We start from the raw sequence: 26,052 nt of genomic DNA on the forward strand, positions 1-26,052 counted from the left end.
GTTTGTCCCCTACACAAGCTTGCTGGCTATAGAGCTAACAATGTCTGTGAAATCTGACCTGTAGTTTAGCCAGTGACATTATCATCATTTGTTTTCAGTGGTCCGTGTCCTTAAGTGAAACTTACTTAAAATCATAAGAAGTTGCAAATGGACTCGTAGTCAAACTCATGCTAATAGTTTTAAAAGTAGCACTTATGTTGAGAAAAGCTGACTGGCAAATTCGTTGAGAATACTCGTACCTCTCGTGATGCCTTATCATTGAATTATGTAAATTATGAAGCATGAACCCAATTTCCTTTTCAGTTATGGGATCCACTCATTTTGACTTTAATATTGATGCTAGAATAATGGAACATCATGTTCCTCTGCAAAGATCTTGAGAGTTACTGCCTCTTCCCCCCCCCTTCTCAGTCAGCTTTAATTTTCTCTTGAGATTATTTTTTCCTCTCTTCCTATTTTATGGAGGCAAAAGAAGCAGGTGAAGAAAACCGCTTGTCTTCTCGGCAGTCGTGGACGATTAAGTTTATATGTGTGTAACGAGGTTTTTCGCTGGCATGTTGTGATAGTAGATTGCAAAACTGTTGGACGTGGTGATGCTGAAAGACACTCGTTAATGTTCAACGTCCTTGCTGGGGTTTTAGCACCAGTTTTCACTGGAAAAGTCAATAGAATGGAGAGGGAAGGGGGGCTTCTCTCGTAGGTAAAGTGAAGATGACGAGATGGAATCGGGTTCCTTTAGAACATTTAGTTTGGAAAAGGTCAGGGGGTGAGAAGAATTTGTAGCAGTTGGTGTGAGGAAATCGCGCTCATGTATCTATCTATCTATATATATATATATGTGTGTACGTATGAATGCATATATATATACGTGTGTGTCTAAATGTGTTGGTGCATGCCGCCGTTGCGCGCAGGTCGGAAGATGAAGAGGAGAAGCGTTTTGTAGGAACAGGTTCAGTTTGCTGTCTCTTCTCTGTGTGTCAGTACAGTCTGGGTCGTGTGTGCTCATCATTGAAACACAACAGCGTCCCTAGTCCAGTTGCGTTATGTCATGTGTTAGACTCTGAAGTATCCAAGTTTGTAGATAGCGGACAATCTGTTTCGGTATTGAAAATACGTGACTACGCAGAAGCCATTATTGACTTTAACAGTGATGACGATTTCGCTAATGACCATTCCTTGATTGACATCGCGTCAGAACAAACGAGTTCTACCTACGCTGTCCCTTAAGTGAAATGTGGTATTGCAAAACGTTTCACTTGCCTTAACTTAAGAAATCAATGTGACAATGAGTAATACATCTTATTGTTTCATTTTAAGATTTTTCGAATTTATTTTGAGCAACAAAAGTGAGACACTTGTTACCTGCTGTTACTGTGTTATATAAAAGCCGTGCAAGATCCGTGCATAGTTCTTGTGTTACATATATGCTGTGCTGTTTTAAACTTAACCTTCAAATTAATAATTTGTAATCATAGATTGAATTGGATTGCGGCATCAAAACAACTTTGACCTTGTATGTGTGAATGTAGTGTTTATAGAGGTGACAGTTTTATGATATGGAGTCCAGTGACGTGCCTGTTGTCAAACCAGTTTTCTCATAAGTTGAATATTCATTTAATAAATATTATTTAATTATGCATTTGATTAATTGACTAGTTTGAATCTCGTTAAAAAAAATAAAAATATATGAAACTCTTTCGTACATGAGTTCAAAATTTTGATTCTGACATTTCGTTTTCTAATTCGTGACGTTTGTTTTTTGTCATTTCTTTTCAAGCTTTCTTGTCATTTTTCGTTTGTTCTTTCCGAGCGAGTGGGATGTTTGATATTTCACTTTAGCGTTCCGTCCGCTGTCGTGGATTTTTTTTTAAAACGTTATTTTATTTTATTTGTTTTCTGTGTCGGATGTTTGTAACAAGGTCACGTCCGCGCATTGGTGGTTGCTAGTGACAGACGAAGGCAATGTGTCTCCAAACTACCTGAAGTTGACTTCAAACCCCGAAAACCCTTGCATCAATGTGGCCGTCGCGGAGGAAAGAGGGCAGCTCCACGCCCACTCTTGCCAAGAGGATTCTTAAAAAAACCGCTGCAGCACGCGTGGCGAGTGCTTTGGGAGCAGGTAATGTGCTAGTTATGAATAGCTAAATTTATGCACGTTTCATTGATGTTATTCACGTAGGGAAAAAATAGAGAAGTAAAGAATAGTTTCGTATTTTTGGCTCTTGTACTTAACATATTCATTATGAAGTAATTTAAAATAAAAAGTTGTCAGCGAAATAGACATTTACAAAGAAGAGTTTATTTTGCAGTTTAACTCCTTAAGGCAGGGTTTCTCGACCTGGGGGTCGCGACCCTCATGGGGGTCACGAAGATAAGCGGAAGAGATAAATATTAGAATCTAATTCCGGAAAATATTTTTAAATATTATTTTGAATTTTGTTCTGAGAGGCTTATTTTTTTATTTTTATACATAGTGTAAAAAACAACAAAAAATAGGTCTACTAAACCTTTTCAACAGGCGTAGAGTTGTTTAAAAATCCATTTAAATGAAAAAGGTACGATATGAAACTAATGAGAACTGCATATTGAAATACCATGCAAATATTGAAATACAATTAAAATTCAATGCTAATGAAATACCTGAGCATGGTGTGATTTCACTGCAATGTCCATTTGAATCTTTGTGATGCACATTATCAAGTCATTTAAAATAAGTTTTTAACAGATGTCCAGGTTTTTAACCAAAATTAGATATTACTTTATTTTTTTTATCATATGACCCAAAATTAAGGTTTATAAAGTATTAAAATTTTGAAACAGTGTGACGGATCGAATTCGATATTTGAAATATCAGTGAACTGACCAAATTTGGTTCTAATCCCTTCGCTTTCAGGGAAGTTACTGTATCCACTATATACAAGAAATGGATTCTACTATTATAGTAATCAATGTCATGAGATCTCCGCCATAGGCATATTAAAAAATCTCACACAAACTTATTACAAACGAGAAATTATAAGAGGCTTGTTGGTGAAAGGATGTAATAAAAAAAAGGGGATCGTGATAGGAATTAGATTGAGAACCACTGCCTTAAGAACTTCATTATCAGGAGATTTTCTGGCAAAAAGTACCCATATATTTTTATTGCTAATTTGAATTGTTTGAATATAGAAAAGCACATAATAAAAATACCTCTTCATAAATGTTTCCAGTGCGTAGAAAAAAGAAGCTAAGAAACTTCCAAATTTCTTTCCCGAGTTATCTCGGGCAGGGATAAAAGTGAGGGGAACGCGAGGCGACTCCGTTACCCCGCTTCCAAAAAAAAATATGTATGGCGTCCCCCACTTCCTAAAATTTACAATAGGCAAAGATAGGCACAGGAGACAATATTACGTCATGCGTTACCATACTTTTGAGATCCAGTTTTACCCCTGATCTCGGGGCTAGAAGGTATAGGGACGTGGAGGTATAGGTGAAATATTCGTGCAGGGGCGATATTTATTACTAAATTATATACATAATGCGGTGTGCAATGCATAATGAAATAACGTTTCAAATTTCCTACTTGGTATTGTGATTTTCATCCCGAGTATTCTCGGTACAGAGTGATACGGAGAACAACTACAAAAAATTCAACATAGATACACTAGTGCCGCTGCAGTACAAAACCGCTAGACAGGCACAATACCCCTAGAGACATCTGTTGGGCAAAATATATACTCTGAACACTAATATACGGCTTCTATCGTGATAAGCACAAAGGAATAAGAAAGTTACAAACGCAACGAGATAACTCGGAAAAAAGAAACTAATTACATTAAAAAAAAAAAACGAGATAACTCGGGATAAGTCCTTAAGGGGTTAACAAAAATATTCATAAATCTTTTAGGTGGAGTTTTGTACTCAAGTAATAAATGCTTTCACGTGTTACCGCGAACAATATATTTTGCGTTCTTTCTTTTTTAAGTTTCACGTCCCACGATTATACCGGCTAGGATAAGGGAGACGGTGACAACGAGAAATGAAAGAAATGGTGGAATGAAGGTTGGAGGAAACGAGAGAACCCCGGGAAAAGCCACTCACACGGTGTTTGTTTGCGTTCTTCCTTCTACACCTTTCATATACAGTAGCAGGGGCGCACTCAAGGGGGGCCCACCGGATACAGATTCCCCCAAAACTTCCTAACTTAACGTACACTTGTACATTTTCTCAATAAAACTATACTTATTTAACGGAAATGATTGATGTAGCATAATCATTTGATGTTACACTTCATCTATACTCTTTCTCTTATAATTTAGTTTTATCATTTTTTCCCTGAAAATATAGGAGGAAGTATTTTACATTGTATTTTTTTTTGAGGTGGTGCAGAAATGTACTGGTTTAATACTATACCTCCCTCCCAACATAAAATTTCTGAGTGCGCACCTGTACAGTAAACTTCGTAAAATACCTCGTATGGAAATGAAATCTCTAAGTTTTACGTCCCACGGTTATGCCGGTCAGGCTAAAGGAGACGGTGATGATGAGAGATGAGTGAACTGGTGGAATGAAGAAAGTGGGAGGAAACGGGAGAACCCCGAGAAAACCCACGACCACGGTGTTTGTCCACCACAATGTTCACACGGCGCGAGCTGGGATCGAACCAGGGACCCAAAGCACCGGAGGTGAACGCTCTACCACTGAGCCACCGCGCCCCCTACCTCGTATGGACATCTTAGTGAACCATCCCCAACATTTTCTCTTCCATTTCAAGTCAAATATTTAAAAATAAAAAAGGTGTTTAATAATCTTAACTGAAAAGTCTAAATAACAGATTTCATGTCCATAACCTTGGGGGATTCCAAGATATAAACATTGTATTATAATAATTGCAATCCCCATTCCCCTCCCCTCTTTACGCCGAATTTCCAAGAATCCTTCCTTAATGGTACCTCCCATCACAAATCGCATGTATTGTTTAAATTTCAAGTTTCTAGTCTAAACTAGGAATGGGCAAAACCGTTTTTTTTTATAAAAACCGATTCCTAGAAAAACCGAAACTCGAAAACCGACATTTCGGTTTTCTTCAAAGCCGATTCGCTTTCACCGAAACGGGTTTCGGTTTTCTCCAAAAACCGGTTCGGTTTTTACCGAACCTGGTTTCGGTGAAAACTTTTGGAAAACACATGAAACTATTTACGTGGAAACGGAATCAGTTTCAGGAGAACAACGAAACACTATTCTGGTCAAAAATAGATCAAATTTTGGAATAAACTGGAGTTAGTTTTGAAGACTGAACCGGTTTTTGGAGAAAACCGAAAAATCGGTTTTTGTGCCCACCACTAGTCTAAACAGTTTGGCCTAGAAATTGTTAGTCAGTTAGGATTTCTTCTGTTGTAGCGTGTGTAGAGGCGCTTTGGATGAGTTTTCGTGGGTTCTTCCGTTTCCTTCCACATTCTCATTCCACGGATTATTTCATATTTATTCGTTTTCATTAATCATACATCTCTTTAGCCTAGAGGGCATAACAGTAGGACATAAAATTAAAAAAGTCATTTTAATTATTGAGGAACCCCAAAGTTAATCGCCGTAGAAACAAACGTCAGCATATCCTATTCTGTGCTGATAGAGTCTAGTTAGGATTGATTTTAACTAACTTTCTAAGATCTGTTTTATATTCCTTGTTTCCTGGTTTGTTGTGAAAGAGGGACGATGGCTTAGTGGTAGAACGCTTACCTCTGATGTATGGGTCCCTAGTTCGGTCCCCGACCAAGTACATTTGTGGTGGACACTCGTGTCCCTGGGTTTTCTCGGAGTACTCCCGTTTCCTCCTGCATTTTCATTCCATCAATTCTTCCATCATCATTCATTTGCCTTAATCGTCCATCTCCCTTAACATAAAGGGCATAATCGTCGGACGTTAAACTCAAAGATTTCATTTTTAATTTTGTTTGTCGTAAGACGTCTCTCCTTACTGGTTTACTACCAAAATCCTATGCACCGCACGTGTGTTTCCAATGCGAGAAACGTGTTTCGTCTAGTATTATTGTCTGTGTGATACTTGAGTCCTGGTCTAGAGGCGGGCGTGTACGTTCCTTTGTACACGGGGCCCCAGATTTGATTTCTGGTGGGAGAGCACGAAACAAATTACTTTGGTTCGAATTTCATTTTGAAACTATAGATGTGCTTCTGGTACAGCTGCTGGAAAGGGACGCTCAACTTCAACACACAAATAACCATGCTTTATCCAGTGAAGTGTGTATATTGTGAAGCAGGTGGGCACCCAGAAATTTTTGTTAGGAGAGGTCTAAGCTTTGGGGACGGGGCTCTAATACTACAAACCACTACGTTTATGTAGTATTGAACGGGAGTTATTCTGCATCCAAAAAGACGATAAGTAATTTCAAAATACTTCCACTTATTTTTTTTTTTTATTTTTTATTTTTTTTAAAGAACTAGATTGCTTTTATAAGAAAAAGATTACAGATGAAGTGTAAGAGCAAATATCTCCATAGTGTAGTTACACAAGTAAAGTTTTATTGAGAAAGTGTACGAATATATGTTGAGTCAGATCCGAGTAAATAGTAGTGTTTCATTTACAAAATAATACTGTTTAAATAATACACCTACATAGATATGTATAATAAATATTAGAGTTCGTTGTGGAGTTATACTTAAGCAATTTACAAATTTGATTTACGTAAAATTATGTTAGATAAACGTTTATGGAACATACATGGGGCTACTGTAATGTCTTTAAGAATTTCGAGGAAATATTACTATAATACACATTTAAAAATAACTCTGCAACTGCTTAGGTAGTTACGTGTTTACATTAGATTTGCATACTTTTAGAAAGAATGAGGAAACCTTTTTATATAATGCGATGTTTACGAAGGTAGGAAACGCTTCACATGAATGTGTTATTTACTGAACGGAAATTAAATCACCGACTCTTTTTATAACACGACAACCTTTCCACAAAGGCGTTGAAAGCGGAAAACGAGGTGGAGTAAGGAAACTAACCCTACTACCAATCCCAGCAACAAAGACAGGAAAATTACGTTGACTGACCAGACACCACCAATGCTAACTTACTCCACCTTCATTTATGGGCTTCTAACGTAGTCCACGACTATGCTATTAGCAAATACATGTAACTATACAAACATGAATATATATATACCCGTACAGGATACACAAGATATAGCTTACACTGAATACACAGAAAATTGAAAACTTCGTTCGTTGCCCGCTCATGTTCTCGTGTTGGTCTAAAACATGAACATTTTCATATATTCAGGTAAGTGAAACCCCTTAATAACGGACACCGATGGGATATTGTTCTTTCTTTGAATGGATGTGGAATGAGAGAAATGCCTTCTATAAAGTAACAAAAGTTTCACTGGAGGATGCGTTAATATGAATGGATACTTCAGATACGAAGTACTATCGAAAAGTTTCAAGACTAGTTTTGTTTACAAGAAAGTACTTTATTTATCTGTGTTTACACATTATCACCTTCAAAATACAGCACTCTCAGCGTTCTACCACTACTTAAAAGTCTTCATTTCAAAACCTTCTGAGATTCGCGCTGGATCTCCGCAGTGGTGTCCTAACGACGACTTTTGAGATGGATCTTCAGCCTCGAAAAGATTGCGAAGTCCGCAGGAGTCAAATTCGCTCGCAGTAGGTGCTTAAGTGCGATCATATTTCTAGCGAGAAACTCACGGGTGAGGAGAGCACGGTAACAGGATGCATTTTCGTCGTGGTGCAGCCAGTTTTTCACACTCCACAGATCCGGTCGCTTTCGTCGAATGTCCTCTGTTAGACGTCTTCAGTATTAATGAATTCGTGATGCATAATGCCGCGAATGTCGAAAAAGACGATAACATCTAATTGAGCTGCGCACTTGCCTCGCCTTTTTTGGTCGTGGTGTTGATGGGTTCTTCCACTGTGAAGACTGTTGCTTTGTCTCAGGATCGTACCCATACTCTCAGGGTTTCGTCGCCGGTAATGATCCTCAACATGAAGGATGGGTCATCAACGGCATGCTAATGGAGGTAGTGTTCCTTCTGCTTCTGGGTCAGCAGCCTGGAGACAAACTTGGCAGCAATACAGATGTTCAAATCACACATGAGGATTGCCTGCGCTGTTTCGTATGACAAACCGACAATGGCAGCAGTGCTGTGGATTGTACTCCGACGATCCTGATGCATAATTTACCGAATTGCTTCGACATTTTCGAGTGTTGTGCTCATTGAAGGTCGTCCTGATCTGTCGTCGTCTTAAAGTGATGTTATTCCGCTCTTGAAGCGCGTGTGCCACTCAAAACACCTCGAACGACTCATTGCCTCACCGTACACTCCCCGAATCATGTCAAGCGTCTTTGTGGAAGTTTGCCTAGTTTCGCACAGAATTTCACGTTCCTTCGTTGTTCTAACTTGCTGTCCATGATGAAACCGCAAATCGGGCCAGAATAGCACTAGCTGCACAGCTCTTGATGTACACAAGACGATGTTCGTGTCACACTAACTTATGAAGGTCGATGTTCTCTGTGCTTATGCATGCAGCCTTGTGCTTCTATCTATTGATCTGTTACAGAACTAGTCTCAAAACTTTTTGATACGACCTCGTATATTTAATGTTTATACTGCCGTAGCAGTGCACTCTTGCACATCTCAAAAGCATTGTATACAGACCGTCTCTACCTCAAGATGACCATGAACTGCAATAGCGCATTACTGATGCACTGCAAACTGTAATGAAAAGGTCAAACGGGTCTTGGAGGAATTGAATTACCATATTGATGTATGTAAGGGGTCTCATATTAAGCATTTATGTTACTGTATTGTACAACAATTTTTGCCGCTAAAACTTGGACAATTGTGTGTAAAATTTTAAGTATATTGTACAATTATAAAAAATAGTTAGTTGAAATTGTTCAAATAATTTTGAAACAGCCTGTGTATAATATCCGCTTTAATATCATCTATCATACTTTTATTATTTTTCCTTCTGCCATACCTCGTTTGCTCTCCTCGGAGTATAGTTTCTTCTGAAGCAGTCTCATAACTAGTTCCTGTTCGTCTTTTTACTTATTTCCAATATTGTAATTTTCTGTTGTGTATTTTTTTTTTTGCAATGTCTGAACTTGTTCTCCGTATATTACAATACTTCACACGAAACATCTGATGAGTCTTTTTCGTAACTCTGGATTCAGGATCCACTAAATGCACTTTTCTTCTTAACCCTTAAGTTTTAGTGCGGTAGGTACTAGATTAAAAAAGTGCCAGTAAAGCGTTTTACTTCGTTTTTTTTTTTTCAAGCATGAAGATATTGTAGAGCACGTTATGTACGCCTTTCTGCGTTGAGACGTAGGGTGTCATGACGTCAAAGGAATTTTTAGGCGTATTTTTTTTTTTTTTTTTTTTTTTTTTTGACAGGCTTACTTTTGCACCTAGAAGACTGAAATTTTGCACACACAAGTGCACTTTTACTATTTTTCAGATTTCTGCGTTAAAAGAGGGAGTCTAGAGGGGCAAAAAGGTAAAAATGGGATATTAACAAAAAAATCTTTTTTCCGTGATTTTCCCACATCAAATACAAGATGGATACATGTGAATGGTACCGTTTGAGAGTCTGTTCTATTCTGAAGAGATTGACTTGCGAACAATGACCCTAGGATAAATAGAATGTCTCAAGAAATTTTTATATTACATCCGGGTCTTCTTGAGTAATCTGAGGCATTGGTAAATAGTTTTCCCGCCCTTACTATTTAAGATAGAAGCTTGAAATGTTGTACTAACTTTCAGTACAGTTCTTATTATATTTTTAGTTGATTTTGAGATCTGTACGTTAATACAGGGGATCCAAAGGGGCTCAAAATTTGGAAAAAAAAAAGTCAGAAAATCCCGATTTCACTCAAAATTTCCCACCTCAGGGACATGATAGGGAAATGTGAATGGTACCATTTGAAAGGCTGTTCTGTTCTGAAGAGAATAAGGTACGAACCATGATCTTAGGATAAATAGGGATGATGCTGTAGCTGCTTGACTGAAAGTGTATAATTTACCCCCCCTCTACTCCCCCCCAAAAAAAGGAAACATTTAAAAGGGTTTAAAGGCATCTTGTGATGCTTCGTTTTCATCCCGTCATTCAACTTCATCTATGTATTATTTTGTAAACTAGTCTGTAAAATAATAATAGTTTTAATAGAAAAAGGGAGCAAAATTAGATGAAAATGTAGCATGTGGCCAAAAGAACTCTCCCGCTGTCCACTTGCAAAGTGAGTTTTTAAAATTCTCTTCCTATTAATTGTTTGCTTAAAAAGCCGTTATTACTTTTTTTTCCTTACAAAAGCATCCGCGAAACAAGGTTGTTCCAAATATAAAATTATAAGAACATAAACAAACTGGTTTTAAATTCTTTTCCTCCGAAGTCCCTGGTTTAAATAACAGCAATTAACTGTAAATGATGGTCTAAAAACAACAAACGATAACAATATGTAAACACCGCATCCACCTAAAGAAGGGCCAATTAAACATATTTATGGCGATGATGAAAAAGAGTAAGAACCTGGTTTCTCGTACGTCGCTATATATATATATATTAAAAAAAAAAAAAAAACTGCGCTGCATTTCAGGTTTTTAATTTGGGTAATTATTTTAAAAACTCTTTTCATGTAAAATAGAAGCCGTTCATTGAAGTCTGCTAAAGGTATTCTGTATTCTTTTCAGATGTGGAGAAAGGTTGGAATTAATAAATATGTAACTCTATGACCAAAGGAATCCAAATGGCTATTGTCGCAGAAACAAGTTCTTCATTAGTTTCTGCACTCTGAATTGTTATTTCCCACCGTTCTAAGATCCTGCGTTGTACAGGGTGCAGCAATTACGTTAGATAATATATTTATTGTATATACACAACGACAGGGTGCGAAAGTCTGGAGGATAGGGGGAGTTCCCCATCACTTAATATTCTTTGTCTAATCACTAGTACGTGGGTCGTTCAATATACTGTATATAAGTTTCCCTAAGCTGTAAAAAATGTATTTTTTAAACGATTTGTAAACTATACACACATGTATAGGTGGATCCGTCCTCAGTATCCACGTAATCCCCATTGAGATTCAGGCATTTGTCTCACCATTGCACCAATTTACCCAAACCCTTTGTAAAAAAAAAATTAGGACTATTTAGCACTGTCCTTACATTCCGGTTCATTTCTTCATCACCAACTGACAGGAGACCATGTCGCTTATGTTGAACATGAAGTTTTCTTCAGGAAAACGCAGTTCGATATAATTGACTTGGTCTCTTCCCCACTTAGCACGCGCACGGCCGGATTTCCATGCTTTGCGCCCATGGGCCCTAGCGAAATTGCCGCCCCTAACCACACCAATCGCATCGCTCTTCAAAACTTCCATTCTCCTGGATCTGTTTCTTAAAATATTACTTTTACGTTTGCTATTAAATTATAATTATTACTATTACTGGTTATTACTATTACTAGTTATTATTACTGTTGTTATTTCTTATTACTCATTTTATGTAATGTACTTTAATTCCTATACGTATCTGGCCAGCATTTGGAGTAGATTCATTAAAACTTACCTGGCTTCTGCCTAACTTATTCAGCATTACATGGTGTAAAAGAGGGCAAAATATTAAACAATCTTAAATGATAGACCTATAAAGAGTTATATTATTGTACCTAAAAAAATTATATTTGTTGAATAAATAAATAAATAAATACACGCCAATTTGTGAAAGTACGAGTGTCGAGCTGCCTACTGCCGCCCTTTCCAGCAGATCCACCGACAACTGATCAAACCACTATAATAACCAACTGACTTATGAAGATATTTGTTACGACTAATCTGCTACAACATTACCGTAGTCACGGCTATTAAAAAAAGGATTGTTTTATTGAGTAGTTGGTGAAAATGTGTTTTCAATAGTGTTATCGTTTTTTAAATATTTTTAAAAAATTACCGCCCCACAAAATTTGCCGCCCTGCTAACGGGCCGATGTAGCCCATGCCTAAATCCGTCCCTGAGCACGTGAACAAGACACAAAATTGAAGAACTAGGGTGAGAACGGCTGTCTCACTCTACATACCCTCTCAATTTAGCGTTGAGTTACTTCCATCAATCGCTGGCTACGATCTCTGAGAGATCGTAGCCGGTGATGCTTCCATCTTTTTCCGGTGTTAAAGTCTGCTTTGCAAGGTGAACATTTCGGAACAGATGAAGAAGTGAAGGTAAATGTAAGGATAGTGCTAAATAGCCAGAGTCCTGATTTTTTTGCAAAGCTTTTGGACAAATTGGTGGAACGTGAGACAAATGTCTGAATCTCAATGAGAATTATGTGGAGAGGTGACAAAAGACCCACCTACACATGTATGGATAGTTTACAAATATACCTTAAAAAATAAATGTTTTACAGCGTGGGGAAATTTATATATTGAACGACCAACTTAAGTATCTGGGAAGGAATAAAGTGACACTATTTTCAGAAATTTCCGATTTAATTACAGCAATTCATGTTATTAACATATATTTCATACATAATTAACGAATGAGTAGTGGTTCGCGGTATTCCTAAACTTACATAGTCTAAATGTTTAGATATCTCAACTCTCTGTGTCGCAAACAGTGTTTTCTTCTTTAGCATTCCTGTCTCCCCGCTCCCTTCGACTATGAAAATTTCGCACCCAAAACAGCAATAAACCGAATGGAACATAATTAAGTAAGTCAGTGTGGTGGATTCACAAAACAGTTCTCATGTCTTGAGTATAGCGTCTTGGAGTTGTCTTCCATGACAGACAGTCAAGGCGTTGATATTTCCCAGGATTATATGCTATTACGTAGAGTGTACTGCAGAGCATTCACCATCTCCTGACGGATTGTATTTTTAACAATGCTTTTTAAGGGAGATGTGAATGAAAACTTGAGTTTTCAAGAGCTCTCCAAAAATAAATAAAATAAAATAAATAAATAAATGAAAAACCGTTGCAGTAAGTTCCAGTAAATTGGGGGACCACTGAATGCCCTCTACAAGGCTGTTGTAACACGCTCGATATTTTCAGGTAACCGGACGGTGTGTCGATAAGAGTGTGAGCTTTATATCGTGCGGACGTTATCTCATTCCCCTTGATCGATTAATTTTCGTGAATGTACAATTCATCGTACCGATCATCAGCAAGTGTCCGACGAAACTCCCGCCGCACAAATATGATCGACTCGTTTAACACGAACAGTTCTACACAAATGTGCGCTGCTGCACGGACTAGTAAACGCTTCAATGATCATTTGTATTTGCGATGGATTTTATGAATATTGAGTAGGACTCAAGTGAAAGATGAATGTTATTTTTCATAATATAATCCAGATACATTGAATATCATGAACAGAAGAACACCAAAAATTCCAGGATTATCTTCTTGCTACAGCTTGATCAAAATACGTCGTGGGATTGTATAAAAACGAATAGAATGTCTTCCTCACTGCGCAAAGTAACAAGCGGCGTACCTTCTAGGGACTTCGGATGGTATATCTTTCTGACTGGCATAGTTTCAGTTACTAATGAAAATGTAAAACGTCTTTTTCAGTATGAGAGGATTGCCTTTTTCCAGATACTTCTACATGAGGCTAGAATGTCTTTGCTTTTGGTGAAAGATGATAGTTACCAATATATCACATGATTTTTGTGGATCGTCCTCATTTTGACATAGTTCATTTCAGAGTTATCATATAGATCTAGATAGAGATAGTTAGAATGTTCGGTACCAAAGATCGAATGCGGGACTGTTCTACTATTTAACAAGTATGCTAACGTTTCACAACTTTTCCGGCATTTTGCTGCTTAGAAGTAAAGGTTACCCCTCCTTTCTGGACAGGCCATGAAGGCCCAAGGGGAGGTAAAAGAGCTCATAGAGTTTATGTAGTCCATGCTTTAGTCTGCCTTACTTACGCAGATGCCCCACATATCTATTTTAAACAACTTGGTGAACCTTACAGCCACATTAGAATGAGGGTAAAGCGAGAAAAGTTTCCGTTCCTACCAGAGATCGAACCTGGGCCGCTTAGCTGAGAAGTAGATACATTACCGACTACGCTACCATAGCTCTGTTGCTACTTAGAACATGAAATACATATACAGAATGTCTCAAAAGTCCCCTGACATAGAGTAACTCTGTTATTATCAGAGTTACAACAAAATTTAAGAGAGAAAACCGTCTCCAAATATAATGTTTTCAATCTAAAGTGAAGGATTTTTTTTTTTTTTTTTTTAAATAGAACGAGCCATTGGGGTTGTACACTCTTCATGCGCCCAATGTAAAATGAAAATGCAACGTTACCATTTACCTGGACCCACAATATATATAAGTGAATGAACTTACTGTTCGAAATGGGGGCTGGCCGTCGACACGTTAGAGTAAAAAACTAACTTCATTCACGTATGTTGTGGGTCCAGGTAAATGTCAACGTTGCATTTTCATTTAACATTGGACGCATAAAGAGTGTACAGCCCAAACGGCTCGTCCGATTAAAAAAAATACATCCATTTTAGATTGAAAACAATATATTTGAAGATGGTTTTCCCTCTTACATTTTGTTGTAACTCTGATAATAACAGAGTTATCCTGTCAGGGAACTTTTGAGACACCGTGTATTAATAATTATGTAATAATATTTGCTTCATTATTTGTTGCAGATATTCTGGGGAAAGTCTTTTAGGTTGGCAGAGAAGATGCCAGAATAATATAAAATTGGAATAACAATTCTGATTTGATTGGCTCGACTAAAATAGAGGTTGTTTATCGTTTGTTTAACAAATTTCTTTCTGCAGCAATTAAAGATTAGTTTCAATAAGTCATAGAATGAGTTACTACTGTATATGACTTTGAGATTTATTAATTATGAAAATGAAATTGCTGTTTGTAAGTTAGGAGATTCAGAGAGCAGTTCAAGAATCAGTATCAAATGCTGTTGTTCAGAGTTTGCCTCCCTCCTAAATGGAGAAACGATATGTAGAGGACAATCGAGAATTCCTCTCTTCTATATTATACCTTTGCACTATTTTCTGCTTTATGGCGATTGAATACGTGGGAGAAAAATAGCCACTATATCTGTTACGGTTGCATGGCGACTGCTCTCCAACTTTTCACGAGCGATTCAAATATGGCGAAAGTGCCAGAGGCAGTTCTCCCTCAGTTGTTATCATGCTGTTATAATTTTTTTTCTCTATTTCTAAAACGCTGTAGGGTGCGAAAAAAAAGGGAGAGTTGAAACCGAATGCTGTTATATCAATCGCTTTCATCGGATCGTTTTCATGAATATATCGCTTCATATCTCCCTCCACCAACCATACTAAATTTCCGTTTAAAATATTTCCACAACTGTTCACTTTTAATCTCCATCGTTTTGCATTTTAATGAGATTGGAAATACAATTGTTGTACACATTCAAACTCTAATGGATGTACACATATATAGGTTGAAGTAATCGAGATTCACCTGCGACAAAGCAAATACAGATATATTTTTCTAACGTAAGAATAAAGGGCACTGTTTCGTGGACAAGTAGCTAACTTTTTCGTGCGTGACCCGGGGTTCGATTTTCGGAGGGAGGCTTGCTTTGCATTTATCCCTAGAAATGGCTTTATCTACCTTAACTGCTCTCACAATTAGGCCCCGGAGTCTAACAATGTATTATTTGTCTCCCTTTAACCTTTTTTTCGTTCCCGTGTTAGTATCAAAGAAAACCTACAAAAACAGTTCTGCTTGTTGTAGATATGAATGAGAAGGTTAGTCGTTGAGAGGAAGCAGTAGTGCATACAGTTAAAATGGATTAAGTACTTTGTTTTTACATGGGCCAACTTTTTATATTATACTAAAAAGTTGGCCCGTGCACTCTCTACATAGCGCATCATTCATATATAAGCATGAATCTCTTAGTCATTCCTCACAAAATCTGTACATGCACTTTTACAGACACAAGTGAAAGATGTCTTGATAAGATCGGGTAGGGATGCCATAAAGGGAAGGTTTTTACGATTATTTATTTTCAATATTTCGCACCGTTTGCAAGATTTGAATCTACTCCCGGTTGGAGTTTCGAATTCATGTATGATCATTGTTTTCTTCCTTTAACAACCCGTCAGAAATTGAGAGAGGATTTTAATTCTTCCACCGTATAGCCCGGACCTGGTACTATCCGACTGTCATTTGTTTCGGTCCCTGGAGAACTTCCTGGATGGTGTTCAGTTAGTTTGAAAAACAGGCCTGTGGAAAACCACGCGTCACAATTTTTGATCAGAAAGGACAGAAGTTCTATAGCGCCGGGACCATGGTGTTGCCGAAAAAATGGAAAAAATAGGATACGGATTTTAATCAAAGTAACATGGCACATGAAAACCTAAGATTAGCAAAGATCAAGTCAGATGACAAGTCATCAAAATCGATGAAGCAGTCTAGGAGAAGTTCAGGGACAAACACCGTTACTCATATATATATATATAAAAGTGTATTTGAAATTCTCTCCAACTTGGTGTTTGAAGTTAAATCTATTATACATTGTCTACGTAGAAACTGGTTCCACGTAACTGTAAACAATGAAGCTTTTCCAAGTAAACAACGGAGTCGCTGTTTGTTTAAACATTTCCCAATAGTTAGCTCTTGTTTAATTAGGTCAGATGAAGCCGAGCCGTTTCCTTAACTTTCTTCCTTATTCAGGCGAAATGGCTACATTGCAGGCAGGTTGCTGTAGCTGGATGCAGACAAGCTCACAAGGTCTGGGCAGTGTGTGTTCATTTACTAATACATGTCTCATTTCAATTCTTATATACAGTGATCTCGCTTAGCCTAACTGGCTTTTCGTGGGATGTTTAAGTGAAAGATTTCATTTCATTTATACACAGTGATCATATTGTGCTGCTTTTTTTCTTCTGCTTACATAGGTATATTACCGAAAAGAAGTAAAGATAAGACCATATATTTACTAATAGACATTTACAACAAAACCGAAAGATCGCCATCGGTCAGATTCTAAAGTATGGATAAAGAAATGGAAATTAATCCAGAATTACTAAGCCCATCACCAGAGGCAAAAAATCCCATTTAGCGTCTGAATTTCTCACGTTATACTACTATTATTGTTAATAATAATAATAATAATAATAATAATAATAATAATAATAATAATAATAATAATAATAATATAGAGAAATAAGAACTTGTGTATGACGTGTGTCACTTTTTTCAATTTGGGGTGAATTATCAATAAATTTCGATCTTCTATGTTTATAAAATAGTTTGTGAATAAATATTTTCCTCAATCGAGAACAACTATATTTTGGTGACTCCATCACACATTTGTGCAATCACCTTATACTGAGCCGAGTGATATTACAAAAGCTTTGTTCTTCATACGTTTCTTGCGGAAGATTTGAAATTAATTGTTTCTCTCTTTGATATTTTGCTTTCCTTCTTTCATTCCTTCATTGTTTTCGTTTTTCTTTCGGATTTCGCCAATAACAAAGCAAAGACTTCAGGCTAAAAGTTGAGAACGTTGACACACTTACTGATGACTTATTGTGTTTGCTTCTCGCTCGTAGACGATTTTGTTTGCGTGGATTATAGTGGAATATACCATACTTGCTATTAATTTTCGACGAAAATTCCCTTTATCCCATTCCGAAAAATTAAGATCGAAAAATCCCACAAAATGTGATATTTCCCACGGGTTAGCATCGCTGCCTTAGAGTTCAGCCCTCTGCAGTTTCACTAAAATTCTCCTATGCGTTTTAGACCTACATCAAAACGATATGTACTTGGTACTTAACCTTGTATGTGATCGTATCAATATTTTACTTTCCATTACCTTTAAAATCTTTTAACCTAAATGGGAACAAAATAGCGTAGCGGTAGAGCATTATTCTTGCGCAAGAGACCTGTGGTTCAATCACGGACCCGGTGACATCTGTTTCCCGTATCTTAACAAGGTATAACTACGGGACGTTGAACTGCATATTTCAGTTTTCCTCAGGGGCATGATTTGGGGAGGACAAGGGGCCAATTTCCCTCCCGTGAGTTTGAGTAATCCATAGTATGTAATCGTTTGCATACTAATATGTTACCAATAAGAAGAACATTAAACTCTTATGTCTTTGGAAAGTCCTCTGGCAAAATCTCAAATGATACTGCTGATTTTCCGTTAATCTAAAAGAACAAGAATTTTAGGAATCATTTTTTTTTAAATGCATCAAAAGATTGCGATCTTTGCCAATAATTAGTTTTTGGATCAGAGGATATAAAATTTTGAACACCCCTAAATCGAGTTTTGTATTTTCTACGTAATAAGCACATCATACTGAGTTAAGTGATAGTTTGGGTTTGGCTACACTCTATGTAGTTCTCCAGATATAAGGTGTACAAGAACATTTTGATTGAAATATATTGGATCTGTTGATCCAAAAACCCCAAAAGATGTTAAAGTAAATAATAAAATGTCACCCACCTCAAACGTTGGAGAAAATGAGGAGGAATTATAATTCAGATTGCATCGTATGTGTCGTCTGTTAATAAATCTTGAAGTATAGACCTATATGGAAGGTTTGATATAGTCTCAAAATCATCCGTCGGTAACACGTAAAGATGCGATCTAATGCGAAACTAAAATAGCATATTTATTTTAACATGAAAACTGGTGTACGACTACTAACAAAGCCGTTAACTCATCTTATTGAAGTTTAGTATATTCGCTTGTTGAAAAAAATAATTTTTGAATTGTTGGCTGATGCTTGTGAGGGCGACGAAACCAGAGAAGGGAGCGTTGTTTTCCCTCGTAGCCAGTAAACTTGTCGGTGATTATTGTCTGTGGCCGCTACATTAAGAGAAGGTGATAAAAGGATCTTAATATCCTGGTTTGATATGAACCCATTTTAATGACCACTGCCCCCCTCTCTGCGTTGTTATAATGGTTGGGAACGAATAGCGGTAATGGTGAAGCTGGACGTAGAAAATCATTACAACTTCTCTCGTGCTATTTCATCCCCAACGTAGAACAACCGTAAAACTGTCAAGAGGCGTTTATATATACACAGTATGCTCTGTGGTTTTCAGGTAGATTTGCCACATCGAGATGCGGATACTATGCTGTACCCAATGTTTTTGTAAATGACCAGATGTTGGCATTATGTAGTCATATGTTACATTGTAGCAGTTGTAAAGTGCGGACAATTGAGAAAAAACTCTCGTGGTCCATACATAGTACGTGGTGTGGGAGTTATCTGTAATACGTGAATGTCGACAGTTTGTACTAAGAAATCGATATTTGTTCTCGGGGTCTCCGAAAATGTTTGTCCTTGGAACAGGCAGCCAAGCTGCATCCTACATATTTCTCACTCCACAGATTGTGCGTGTTCCGAGGATCGATTTCGAACTGCAGAGATTCTCTCTTGATGCGGAACTCATAAAAGGAAACGTATTAATAAAATAGAAGTACATAGTGCATTGACGTTTTTCTAAGTACCTGTAGTCCATTTCAAAGTTAGTCACACATTTAATAACCGGTTCTATTATATATATTTTAAAAATAATCATTACTCTTCTGTGCTACAGTATGATAATAAAGAACATCAACCATAATACACTGAGAAGTGGCGTACGTAATAACGTAGGTTCCATGTGTAAATCCTGTAGTTTTTCGACTTAACGCACAGCAAACGTATAACTGGAAAAGTATACTTTATACGTACTTTCCATATAAGTGTACTGAATAAAGAACTTTCTGAGTAAAATATAAGTGTTCCGAATAAACGTACTTTCTGTACGAAAGAAAGAACTGTATATAGGCGGTCAGGATCTCACATACAGATGGACGTATGTAAAATACGTATATGTAAGTAATATATGGAAGACTGTTAGATGGCATACATTACTGCTTGTAATAAATGCCGTCTATCTCTTCATTATATAAAACAAACAAACAAACAAGTGACTTACTGCCTGATCAGCGCCAGGATCAGATTGCTTAACGTAGAAACTACTGGGCAGTATATAGAATAAGTAACGTAGGATGTTACTAAGGAAGGATTTTGGGAAATTCGGAGGGAAAGTGGGATAATTGGGCGCTCCAGTTGTTATAATAAGACGTCTATATCTCACAACCTTTTACCGTAGAGCCATGAAGTTTGATATTTATTCTGTTCATTTAAATTAAACTAGATAAGCCTACGCTGTCTACTCGGCGTATCGTGTTATGACCATGAATCTCCTTCGTACGTGCATGTCTTTTTACTCACACAAGGAAAGGATAGGAAACTCAAAAAGGAAGTGAACTGGTGTGCATAGATGTTGGTGTAAGTGTGTAGCAAATTTGTAAAAGTGACACGATGGAATTCTTTTTCTAGTAAATACATATTCACCCGAGTATGCCTCATTGCTGCTCTTAAGGCCTTTGAAGTTGCCTGCATGCTGTAGGTTTTGCCTTTCAGATTTAAGCAAAGCGCCTGTAATGTCCGTCAACACGCTCTACGTAACTTTTGTACTGGTTGCCTAACAAAAATATTAACCTTATCTTCGTCCTAGCTACAATATTAATTTCATGGGCTTAAAACGGCTCCTAAAATGTTGAATAGAACAATAACGGCACGATCTTTGAAAATTTGAATGAAAACTGGCAAGTCTACGCAGAATTTGAAACAGACCAGTGAAAACAGCACGTTTCTAGAACTTGTGCTTTTCGAGATCTCATTGTCGAAAAGAATTGGCCACGAACAAAAACTTTTCTTGACCACAAACATTAAACCCAACATTTTAATATATAGACTAGCTGAACCTGCGCTCTCTACACAGCGCATCATTCGCATATGAGCATAAGTCTTCTCATTCCTCACAACATATGTATATGTCCCTTTACAGACACAAGTGAAAGACGTCTTGATTAAAAAAAACCAAGGGGTATCATAAAGGGGAGACTTTTTTCGATTATTTTTTCTCAACATCTCGCACCGTTTGCAAAATTTGAGCCTAATTCCGGTTGGAGTTTCTAATTCATGTATGACCAGTGTTTTCTTTCTTCTTGCCTGCAGTATGTAATAAACAAATACATTACATACACAACTAATTATAATGTCAGTTATATATGGTGTTCATTGGGCAAAACACTCCAAAAATAAATGTTCATCTTAGACTGGAGAAATGGTTATCCTTCCTTTTCCATTATTATTTGGCGATGAAACAAACGCCTGCGGCATATACAACCCCTATATACAACAATGTGGTGTTGGAATGCATAATGCGTAGGATGTGATGCTGTAGTTTTTAAAATTTCAACACTTCCAATGTACCCGTAAAAATGTAATAAAGAAATAGTGGCCATGATTTTTAAATATTCAATTAGAACTGGACAATTTACATGAAATTTGCAATCGGTCAGTGAAAACGCCATCTTTCTAGAGCCTGTAGTTTCCGAGATCTCATTGTCGAAAGGATTGACCACAAATATATAAACGTCCACAACATATACTTTAAAAGAACTCGGAAGATGGAAGCACAATTCACATGCATTGATTTTTGAGAAGGCTTATTAAAATACAAAGGCTTTGAACAATAATTTTATATCATAAACCTTATGAAAAAGATATAGTTAACTAATTTAGACTATTTAAAGTACAAATACTTAAAATATTTGTCTCTGTTAAACGTGAAATCACACATAACCGTAAATGAAAGATTTGATAGCTAAAGTTATAGGTTGGAGCTCAGGTGCTTTTAATTGCTGTTGTAGCATTTTAATAGATAGATAAGCACATGTTTTAGCGTTTTTTTTTTCATATTTCAGCTGGAAGGAAAGAAGAACGAGATAAACGAAACTGTGTGGGCAATGCAGTTATAATGATAAGATGGCTGTATCTCGAAATCCCTTATGATTGGTTTAGTGAATCCGTAGAACATGAATGTGAGCATTCCTAAAGAGTTTCTCACTTAAATCGCATCGTTCAGGGGGAGGAATGTTGAAGTAAGGCGCACGAGCATTTTTTTTTTTTAAGCTGAAAGTACTATCTATGTGCAAAAGAAATCCATGAGAACTTCAGTAAGGATAGCCAGCGTCTAGAATCGAGTCTGTCACATTCAAGTTATGAACACGACAGGTATATTTTTCATTTATTTCGTTCCGTTGCGCTCGATACCCTGTTGCTTAAGAGTGTAAATTCGCTAATGAGCTAATATTTTTATTAACTTAAATTCATTAGTCTTTGATAATGCTTTTTTAAAATCAAAATATTATTAGGTTTCAGACATCTAACAAGTAAACCTTACGTTGGGGTGAATATAGTTGCTGACTGAGACACATATGCGAAAGTAGTACTAAATATGGTCAGTATTTCAGTGAAGTTGTAGGTGCGAAGCTCCAGGGGTTTAGGAGATACAGCTACCAGAACATCATATGGAAGTACAGAATAGTCTTCATACAGTTGGAGGTAAAAACTCTGTAAGACCTTTTGTAACGACAATAGGTGAATAACAAATATATGGATACATATTAGGACTAGGGGGAAGTCATATAGTAAAGATATATCTGACGGCGGCCATCTTGAAATCCGCCATTTTGGATTAAGGTTAAGTTTTTAAAATGGGAATATGGTCACGTGATAAATGATTTAAGGCGCAAATTTAATCAGAAGAACAATGGTGACGTTAATTTTGATTTACGCGCAATTGGTAAAAAGTTACAGGGAAATTAAATATTGTTGCAGCATATGTATTAGTCTTTTACCACACCTTGTAAATTTTATGTTAATGATAATAATTAAATAAAAAGCAGGTGGATAAATATTAGGTGTATGGTAAGAGTTTATGCGATAACAAATGCTGGTTAATGATAAAGCAAAAATGGTTATACCGTTGGATTTATGGTAAAATTTGCTATTAATAAGGTCTCAATGTTATGCGTTTTCTTTAAAACTTTTGTCTGATTCAAAATGGCGAATTTGAACATGCCCGCCGTCAAGGCAACTATTACCATAGATCTAATATTTATCCACCTGCTTTCTATTTAATTATTATCATTAACACAAAATTTACAAGGTGGGGTAAAGGACTAATACATATGCTGCAACAATATTTAATTTCCCTGTAACTTTTTACCAATTGCGCGTAAATCAAAATTAACGTCGCCATTGTTCTTCTGATTAAATTTGCGCTTTAAATCATGTATCGCATGATCCTATTCCTATTTTAAAAACTTAACCTTAATTCAAAATGGCGGATTTGAAGATAGCCGCCGTCAGGTATACCCTTACTATATGACTTCCCCCTAGTCCTAATATGTACCCATATATTTGTTATTCACCTTTTGTCGTTACAAGAGGTCTTACAGAGTTTTTACCTCCAACTGTATGAAGACTATTCTGTACTTCCATATGATAGTCTGGTAGCTGTATCTCCTAAACCTCTGGAGCTTCGCACCTACAACTTCACTGAAATACTGACCACATTTAGTACTACTTTCTCATATGTGTCTCAGTCAGCATCTCGATTCACCCAAACGTAAGGTTTACTTGTAAGAGAACAAGGTGCGATAAATATCTCCAAAGTTTAATTAACATACAAGAGATAGTGCGCTGCATATAAGCTACATTTACATGCTAATGCACTGTATGTTCCTTTATGCAATAATGGAATTCCAAAAGAAAAGGCACTGCCTGAGACATTAGTGTTGTTGATGTGTGTTACCTAGTAACGAGTCGTTGATAAAGCAAGGAACAGCGATAGAATCAAGTGAATGACTGGACTGTGCCAGTGGCGAATAGTGATTACATCGCTGCAGCAGTTGGCCTTGTTATTTTGTTATTTTGGAACACGTTAAAAATAATCGACTCCTATCAGGATTAATGTTGCATAGTTATTGCTTTCAGAGAATTTTTTCCCTTTTTTTTAAAGATAAACAGTTTGAGCTTCTTGACTGAATACATAAGTTAATTTTTTTATCCATATTTTCATAAAGTAAACAGTAAATTTTACTGTTCGTTTCGTCGCTTACAAGATTCCAAAGCTAACCTGGATAAGGCATACTCCGATTTCATCAATATTTGTTAAATATGATTACCAAATGTTTAACAAGCTAACAATGCTGTAGGTCACTGGCGCAAATCCCGGGGGTTACGAAAGACATATCCCCTCCAATTTTGGAACTGGGGGACTGTCCACCTGAATAATCCGATTTGAAATGTGTTTTTTTGGGAGAAATATGATGATTTGTGTCCGATTGCCGCAAAGGAAAGTGAGATGAAATTGATGTCCCCTAGAATGAATCTCAAATGTGCCCGCCTCCCAATGTTGAAGACCACTCTGCTCCCCTGATCCTGCACAGCATTCTTTTTCAACTTCATAAATATTTTGATCATCGCTTATATATATATAATATGGGAACGGTCTTGAAGACAGATTTGCGTTGCTGCTATAAGGTACACTAAGGTAAATAAGTAATCCTACCTACTCTGATTATCAATAACAGACGTTATCTTAATCAGACGTTAAAATAGTATGTAATATTATGCTGATTGTAACGATCATTGATAAAAATGCTTTCAGCTCTTATACAAATTAAGGATTGCCAAAATACTTGGATAGCGGTATGAGATGAGTTTATGGTGAAACAGATATCGTATAGCGGATAATATCCATATAATATTATAGGCAATGGTGTAATTCAGCCGGTTCCCCCGAAAGTATCTCTTTACCTTTAGATCCAGTACTTACGAGGGAGGGGGCTACCGTGGCTCAGTGGTAGAGCGCTTACCTCTGGTGCGTGGGGTCCTTGGTTTGTTCTCCGGCCAAGTAAGTTTATGGTGGACAACGTTGTGCTCGTGGGTTTATTTCGGGTACTGCCGTTTCCTCCCAATTTCTCATTCCACCAATTCTTCCATAATCATTCAAATGCTTTAATCGTCTCCCTTAGCCTAACAAGCATCATCGTAGGACGTTAAACTCAAATATATCATTTCCAGTACTTACAAAAAGAACATTTAGTACTGTTTTTGAAAATCAATGTACAAAATGCTATTGACTCAATCCTAGTCAATATCACTAGTATCGTTGATATAAATAATAATAATCGTATAGTAAGAATCTCTTGTCGTCGCGAATTCTGTCGAGGAATTTGAAGCTTAAAATATATAAAACGATAATCATGCCTGTTGTTCTGTATGGTTGTGAAACATGGTCGCTTATTCTGAGGGAAGAACATAGACTGAAAGTATTTGAGAACAGGATCCTGAGACGAATATTCGGACCCAAGAGGAACGAGAATGGGGAATGGCGGAAGCTTCATAACGAGGAACTACATAGTTTATACGGTTTACCCAACATTGTTAGGGTCGTCAAGTCTAGGAGGCTTAGGTGGGCAGGTCATGTAGCTAGAATGGAAGAAAGTAAAAACGCTTTCAAAGTCTTGACTGGTAGACCCATAGGAAAACGACCATTAGGAAGACCTAGGCGCAGATGGGAGGACAATATTAAAATGGATCTCGCAGAGATAGGAATACAAAGTAGAAACTGGATGCAATTAGCTAAGGATAGAAGTCAGTGGAGAGCTTTTGTGAACGCGACACTGAACCTCCGGGTTCCATAGGCCATAGAGTTAGTTTAGTTATAGTAAGAATATTAAGTCAACTTACTATATTGATCATAGAACCGGTTGTTAAATTATTTGAATAACGTCACTGATTATAAGTAATTTGTTTTGCTACTTTTGTTTGTACGTATCAATCCTTAATATAAATACTTAAGATCTCTTGCAGATTGACCTGAAATAAAGAATGCGACTGAAAGAACACCCCTGCTTGGAAAGCTAATACACTCAGAACCAAAACAAATACAGTTTCGTTTCACAGTGTGAAACTACACTAAACTTACAAACTGCAGGAATTAAATATTTAAGCTTGAAGTACTTCACATGTATAACTACTGGTTGCAACAAATTGCTAAGATCACACATAGAACCTGTTCCTCGGACGCTGAATGCATATCAAAAAGCCACCGTGTCCCCTAGGCTTTTCA

General features: G+C 37.0%; 1 protein-coding gene across 9 annotated transcripts in view; it reads left to right on the top strand.

Moving 5' to 3' along the window:
* Dyb (Dystrobrevin) overlaps positions 1-26,052 on the top strand; it is a 351,963-nt gene that overhangs the window by 85,153 nt on the left and 240,758 nt on the right. For 4 of the 9 annotated variants that reach the window (XM_081738406.1, XM_081738415.1, XM_081738408.1 and 1 more), the window contains exon 1: positions 971-2,119. The exons of 1 other annotated variant lie outside the window; for it this stretch is intronic. In XM_081738406.1, coding sequence (XP_081594532.1) covers positions 2,017-2,119 — 103 coding nt within the window. In that variant the 5' untranslated portion in view covers positions 971-2,016. Of the gene's footprint in view, positions 1-968; positions 2,120-26,052 lie in introns of those variants that run through there. 4 more of the 9 variants (XM_081738404.1, XR_014128235.1, XM_081738400.1 and 1 more) reach the window with 4 other exon arrangements.

The sequence above is a fragment of the Thermobia domestica genome, chromosome 2 (assembly GCF_964235325.1).
Source record: "Thermobia domestica chromosome 2, izTheDome1.hap1.1, whole genome shotgun sequence".
In the NCBI taxonomy this organism is placed as follows: Eukaryota; Metazoa; Arthropoda; class Insecta; order Zygentoma; family Lepismatidae; genus Thermobia; species Thermobia domestica.